The 7611-nt window shown below is 37.1% G+C and overlaps 1 protein-coding gene across 1 annotated transcript; it reads left to right on the top strand. All coding sequences in view use genetic code 12, as the record gives it.

Moving 5' to 3' along the window:
- Positions 1 to 3810: 3810 nt before the first annotated feature.
- DASC09_004650 (uncharacterized protein) lies at positions 3811 to 5312 on the top strand (the record flags this gene model as incomplete). The annotated part of the gene is made up of 2 exons (XM_064994068.1): positions 3811 to 5251; positions 5299 to 5312. The coding sequence occupies 2 exons, from the start codon at positions 3811 to 3813 to the stop codon at positions 5310 to 5312; spliced, it is 1455 nt and encodes a 484-aa protein (XP_064850140.1).
- Between the last annotated feature and the right edge of the window lie 2299 nt (positions 5313 to 7611).

The following is a 7611-nucleotide window of genomic DNA, read 5'->3' as shown; positions in this document are numbered from 1 at the left end:
AAACATTCACTAATAAAGCATCAGAATTAGGGAAAAGCCGGAGATTGGATAGGTTCTATATCACTGGGAGCTTCTTAAAAACAAAGAAAACAAATGGAATATGACACAAACAAATCATTTTGGGAAAAGATCCACACATGATTCAGTTACAGTGGAGTTGACTTTAACTTCATCCAAGGCTTACTATAATATGAAGAGATATAGATTGACCGACAGAATCATTAATGTTCTCAGGCACCAATCTATAAATGAAGATATCCAAGGAACCGATGAATTAATAATTGATATTAAATGCAAAGCAGAAAAACTCAAACACATGTTGAAAAAAGTGAAAGTGCCTGAACTTGATAAAATGACGGAATATTATCAACATATTAACCAAGTTTTCCACCAATATCAAGAACAACGCCCAATAAAACAGCTAAAAGATGTAGAAGGGACACTAGTTCAATCTCATGAAGAGATAATGAAAATAGCAACTGAATATTATATGGACTTGTTTGATGGAACCAGAGGAACAAAGGACACAAAAAAAATACATAAATATCTTCAGGACGTGATTCCAACCCAAGGAATATCTCCTGAAGAGAAGAGAAAAATGGATTCCTCCATAACAATGGAAGAACTCAAACTGGCAATTGATTCGGCAAATTTGAAGTCCACACCGGGCATAGATGGAATCCCATACAAATTTTATAAGGAATTATTTCCCCAAATCAAACACATCCTTCTTCAAGAATTTAACCACATTCTAACTGAAGGAAATTTACCATTCCACTACCGAACTATACTCTTTAACATCATACCAAAGCCTGGAAAGTCAAAAGAAAACATTGGAAACTATAGGCCGATAGCCCTTATCAACACTAATCTTCGATTATTATCCACAATAATTAATAATAGGTTGTTGAAGCACTTGCCTGATATCATAGGGGAAGATCAAGCTGGTTTTATTCCAGGCCGGTCATCGTTCTCCAACATCACCATTTTCAGAGAAATGTTAGATAGTCTAATTCATCCAAAAGATAAAACGCATATAATACCAAATCCACAAAAGCTGATACTAATTGTGGATTTGGAGAAAGCGTTCGATAGGATATCTCACGAATATATGGAACAACTATTGTCCCATTTAAATTTTGGAAAAAAATTAGCCAAGTTAATCATCAACATCCTCAAGCAGACAACGGGATCCTTATACATCAACAACATGACCGGCCCATTATTCAATTTAAAAAATGGTACCCTCCAAGGTAATCCGTTTTCCCCTTCATTATTTGCATTAGCAGTAGAACCTTTACTACGATCTATCAAACAGAATACCAGAGGCCATAGTTACCAAGGAGATTTGATACCTGAAGCATATAGCAGTCAACATTATCTTGCTTTTGCTGATGATATCACAGTTTTCCTCAAAGATAAAAGAGATTATTCCAAAACAATGAAATGTATTAGACTATTTGAAAAATTCAGTGGCAGCAAACTCAATGAAAAGAAATCCCAACTAATCATACCAACTGATAATTATCCATTTTTGACACCATTCCCATTTGAGATTGCTGATGAAAACTTTCAATTGACATATTTGGGGATAACTATTGGACCATCAGTGACATTTTGGCCGGAAACATTGCAGCGTGACCTTCATATCAAGTACAAGTTATCAAACATGACCAGCTTGCTGATTCAATCAAAAATAGAAGCATTCAACACATATATTGCATCCAAGTTCTATTACAAAGAACTACACCAACCTTTGTTACCCAATCAGTTGAATCAAATTGACACATCGATTAAGTTATTGGTCAAGCAAGATACACCTATTTCTTTGGATACACTCAAGACACACAACAACAAAGGCGGTTTCTCAATGATTGATTTAAAGTCTCAACTCCAACACCGAAGAGCCAAAATTTTCCAGGATTTGTTTTTGGATAGTCACACTAAATATAACCAGATATTACGTTTTAAAATCCAATCAACTATCAATAACATCATTCAAAAAACATCACCAACAAAATCACCAAAGGATGAATATATCAAAACTCATTATTTGTGGGTGGTATTACTTGAACTAGCCGATGACATTGAGAATACCAATGATTCAATTTCCTTAGAAGTTATGAATAGCAGCACATTCTCAGATGCTGAAAGGACAGCGTACTGGGATTTCAGAAAAGTTCTTGGTATAAAGAAACGTACAATCAGGTTGAAGCCAATGAAGATTGGAATTGAAGATTTGAAAAATTCAATTGAAAAAGGGATTCCTGAAAAATATCAACAACACATTCCAATTAGAATTAAGGATTTTGACCATACTAAAGGAAGTAAAAAACAACGGGAAAAACAAGATGTGAACAAGATGTCAAAAACACTCATGGACATTACTGGGGTGAATCAGAAACAAGTTGATAACTTTTGGCATAACCTCAAAAAATTCAACCAACATTTCCCGGGGAAATATCAAAATATTCACATCTTTCATTTGGGCATTGAAAATCACAATTACGTAAATAATCATTGTGACTATTGCAGCAAAAAATTAACCAGATATGATGAACCCCAATATGCCCCAAAGGAAATCCAATTTGAAATCATGAAGCACCATCTTATTGAATGTCCATTGGCCCAGAAACTTTGGAAAAAAATTGACTTGAATATCCCATTAACCTGGCAAACAATCATTACCCCTGCCACCAACATGAACGAAACCAGAACGATCGATAGATATCTAGGTTTCCAACGAAAATTATCAAGATTGAAATCCAAAAGGCATTTCAATTGTCATATGGCCGTTGATTCAATGATCTTCTTGCTTGAAAGCAATATCTTTTAAGCGGAGAAGAAAAAATAGGTGGGGAAAAACAAGAAAATAAAATCAAAAAAAAAAAATAAAATCAAAAAAAAAACAACAATTAAAAACCTTAAAAACGCATAAAAACATTTTTTCTCAATAATAGGGTTTTTCACCATTAATGGTTTTCCCTTAACACTTTAATTTTCAAACTACATTAAGTAGTTTATGAGATATATAGTTATATAATTAATTAATATATTGAATTTTGTCTTTAAAAAAAAAAATTTAAGCTCATATAATTATATATAGATTTTATCATGAGAACCACTAGAAATAGTAATAAAGCTACTCCAAACTACTCCACCGACCCTACTAATGATCCCCCAATCATTGAAACCCCGGTTTCTTTGGGCTCTTCATTGGATGTTGGCGCAACATCTGAAACCCCGATCCCGATAGCAAACATAAACAAACAAGCTAAAGATCAAGATTCCGATGAAGAAATTACTGATGCAGCCGACAATACTATTAATAGTACTGTTGAAACCTTTTTAACTGCTTCAGAAGATCCTGAAGCGGACCAAAACATGGATTCCAACGCCATTTCTACCCCAACTACCTCTCCAGCAATTAATGTTTCTTCAGTTGATTGCGATCGCAATTCTCATGCAGCATGTGACACTGACATTGACATGCATAATCCTGTTGTTCCAACCCACGCCGTTATTTCTACTGATTTTATTAATGAAAACTTCGAAAACCAAAAAAAAATCGAAAATTCTCAAAACCCAAAAAAAAATTCTGTTTCTGTTCCTTCTGTTTCTGTTCCTTCTGTTCCTGTTCCCTCTGTCTCATCTTCTACTGTCGCCTCTCCAACTACGGCCTCCAATCCGGTGGCTCCAGCTGTCAATGTGACAAGACCAATCCAAACCTATGCTCAAGCCACCGCTGGAGACAAGCGCACACCTCGAGCCACTACAAACACCAATGATCCATCCTTCCAAAACGTGTTGATGAAATTTGAAAGAACTTTCAAATGGGCAAGTCACATCAAAATCCTTGACTTTAAGCACCGCGACGTATTGGAATATGCCATAAGCGAGAAACGCAAATCAGGAAAATTGTTCTCCACCTCCAATCCTGCTATTATTAAATCCAAAGAAAAACGCGAGGAACTCGTCAAGATCATGGAAATTGAAGATTTCTTCCAAAACTACACCAGTTTTAATATGACAAACGAATTCAACAGATTGAGAAACTCTAGAATCAGCTTGGAGAACTACTTGGAATTTATCATGAGCCAACAGCATCTTAAGGATATCTTAATCTACTTTAAGATCCCAAAAGATATCTTTACAGAGTTTCCTCTTGAAAAACACTTGGAATCCATCAAAAACGGACTCACTAAGTTATCCAAAGAACTTGATACTATTACACAGTCATCCAACGAACCAGATAAGGATTTGATCATAATCAGGGAAAACTTAAAAGGGGCCCTCAACCACTTGGTTATTTTTAATAAGAAGATCTGCCTTAACTCAAACTTCATCCCAAACCCTCAGGATACAGGCTCTGATATCTTCAAGAAGGACAGAAATCTTTTAATTGAATATCTTAACATCCACCTTAAAGTTACAGTTGGAAATTATACCTACACGCCAGGGTCTTTGTTAAACACAATGAATAAGGAATCCCATTTAATTGAGATTGAAATGAATTCCGAGTTTACTGAATTTAACCGGGAAAAACTTCTTGACCATGTCTTCAATGAATCCGGAATTGATCCATCATCCTTCTTTCCAATCAACACCGTTCACTTTACGGAAGAAGCTAGCAAAGCTGCCAGTATTGTCACTTATGGTTATATTGAAATTGACTCAGGAAAATCCCTTCCACTCTTCAATGACAAAAATTTCCGCTCCAGAGTCATCACGAAATGCGTCCACTGCACTGCATGTGGTTCCCGTGAACACACTCGTTTTGACTGCAAGACGTCATCTTGTGCCATTTGCAAGAAATTATCCCATAGGGCAAAAGATTGTTATTTCAAAAAGCAACAAAGAGCACCTATTGTGAATCCGGAAGTTCCAGAAAAACACTCTCCGAAACAAAATTCTGGAAAAGCAGTCAAACCAAACCACAAATTAAACTATGGTTTTCAGACTGTCGAAAAAAGAAAAATAAAACTGAATAAACCGGCTACTCCAGAATATTCTAAACCACATTCAAACCCTTTCGACTTATTGGCAAATGAAGAAGAAAATGTTGATGATTCAATTATTGATGAGGACGATACTTTGGAAAAGAACTACCCATCCAATGATGAAGATGCTTTAGAGGAAGGCCTCTCTACTGATGCAGACCAATCCATGGATGAACTCGAAACCTCTACAACCCAACACACTGCTACTCTCAGACATCAAACCAAACCAATAGAATTATTGTCCAAGAAAGGTAAATCAAAGAAGCACGCCAAGTTCGCGGCCATTAGCGCCATCAAGCTGGCCCATATTAGCAAGGTCTCCAAAAAGATCCTCGCCTCACCTTCATCCCACCCTCAGGTCCGTGTTTCTCGCAGACATCAAGAAGTAAACTCACAACATCATACTACTTCTTCTGCTGCCAACATTCCTCCTTCACCTACCCCTGCCCGTGATACTGTCACTTCCTCGGCTCTGGCCACTTCTTCTATCCCTGCTTCTGCCCCTGATTCTGTCCCTGCTTCTGTCCCTACCTCTGTTCCTACCCCTATTACTACCTCACCTCATTCTACCTCACCTCATTCAGCTTCCCCCTTCTCAAAACATCCAACTATCCTGGAAAACTTAGACAAAATGCCCACGCCACTGGAATCATTTACTCCCCGGCCAATGAAGCTTCTGTCAAAAGAACAATCTTCCCCCCTGGAGGATAACAACAACGAAATAAATTCACCTCAATCAGATGGCTCAAATGTCACAAAAAACGCCTCTCATACACAAAATGAGTAAACTATCGATCATTAGTCAAAACATCCAAAGATTGAGATTGGATGACTCCAAAATTCTCCATCTATCAAACCAATATAACATTTCAATGTTTCAAGAACTTAATCTTGGCGAGGACTTCCTCTTCCAACACCAAAACAAAAAAATTTATAAAAATACTCCATCATCCCGCACAGCTATTATAATTGAGGACCACATAAAGGTCGTTGATCATTCATTGCTAACAATTGCAGTACTGAGCCAGCTCCAGGTTTATATCACAGATGCCATTATTGAACAAGATGCCAATAACTGGCTTTGGCTAATCAATATCTACAACCCATCTGCTGATTACCAAAAACAAATCCTCCTTCAAAATCAACTCTCCATCACCCTCCAAACCCAGCTTACCACCCTCAGAGCGAGAAGCAACAATAAGACCATCAACATTATTCTCGGAGGTGACTTTAATAATTTTGTCAATTCAAGAGACTCTGCTAACTTCCGTTCTCGCGAACAAAGATCGTCCGAGTCGCTTAAAAAGCTAATCAAAACTTTCAAGCTAGCAGATATCTATGAACATCCAAAATTGCACCAGATTAAAAAGAATTGGACTAACCAATCCACCACGGAAGAAAGTAGTCGCAGAATAGATCGTTTTTATATCAGTCAGTCCATGATCTCCGACAAAAACAGATTTCATATTCAAATGTCCCAACAAAACTATCTAAAGTCTTCTTCAACTCACGATTCTATTATACTTGAAATCAACACTCAACCTCATGCAATGACTTACATCCCCCAACATAATATTATTAAAAATCATATTATTCAATGGCTTCTGAAGATCAAGTTTCCACCCACTGTGAACTCTACTTCAGACCTCATTTCCGAGATTCGCTTGAAGCTGAATTTTTTGACGATGGTACACAAGAAAATAACAGAAAATACTGATGAACCAAATTATTATGACCACATAAGAACTAGGTTCCACCAACACTCCAGACCGCGCCCAATCAAAGCCCTCAAAGCTTCAGATGGCGCTTTATTGACATCACAGCAAGACATGCTTCTAGAAGTAACCAATTACTATCAAAAACTCTACGATGGATCTCGTGGTTCAAAAAGCTCGGAAAATATAGAAAGGTTCATCAACGCCTCCTTGGGAGATCAGTTACCACTAACCAACACTGAATCCAACAACTTGAACAAACCAATCACCATGACAGAATTGGAATATGCAGTTACTGAATCCAATACTCAATCCGCCCCCGGGGTAGATGGTATACCATACGGCGTTTATAAGTCTCTCTTTCCTCAGATAAAACACATACTTCTAAAAGAATTTAACCAAATTCTTTCTTCAGGGGAAATTCCATTCAACTATCGAACCATAAAATTCACTCTCATACCAAAACCAAACAAAGATGTTCAAAAAGTGGAGAATTACAGGCCCATAGCATTAATCAACACAAATTTGAAACTCTTTTCCAGCATCATCAACGCCCGTTTGCTCCCGTTCTTGCAAAAAATTATCGGCCCAAATCAAGTTGGTTTCATACCTGAAAGATCCTCCTTCTCTAATATAACAATTTTCGGTGACTTGCTTTCCAGTTTAATATCCCCACAAGACAAGCCACATGTCAATCATTCTACTAACCACCGAATCATGCTTGCTGACTTTGAAAAGGCTTTTGACCAGATTTCCCATCTATACCTTAAAATATTACTTCGAAAACTCAATTTTGGAAAAATGACGGAAACTATTCACGCTATCCTTACCAAAGCCCTCGGAACCATTTGCCTAAATAACATTACAGGCCCTTCTTTCCCATTAAGAAACGGAAC

The sequence above is a fragment of the Saccharomycopsis crataegensis genome (genome assembly GCF_037102585.1).
Source record: "Saccharomycopsis crataegensis DNA, jcf7180000000072, whole genome shotgun sequence".
In the NCBI taxonomy this organism is placed as follows: Eukaryota; Fungi; Ascomycota; class Saccharomycetes; order Ascoideales; family Saccharomycopsidaceae; genus Saccharomycopsis; species Saccharomycopsis crataegensis.
This window is presented reverse-complemented; position numbering and strand designations above follow the sequence as displayed.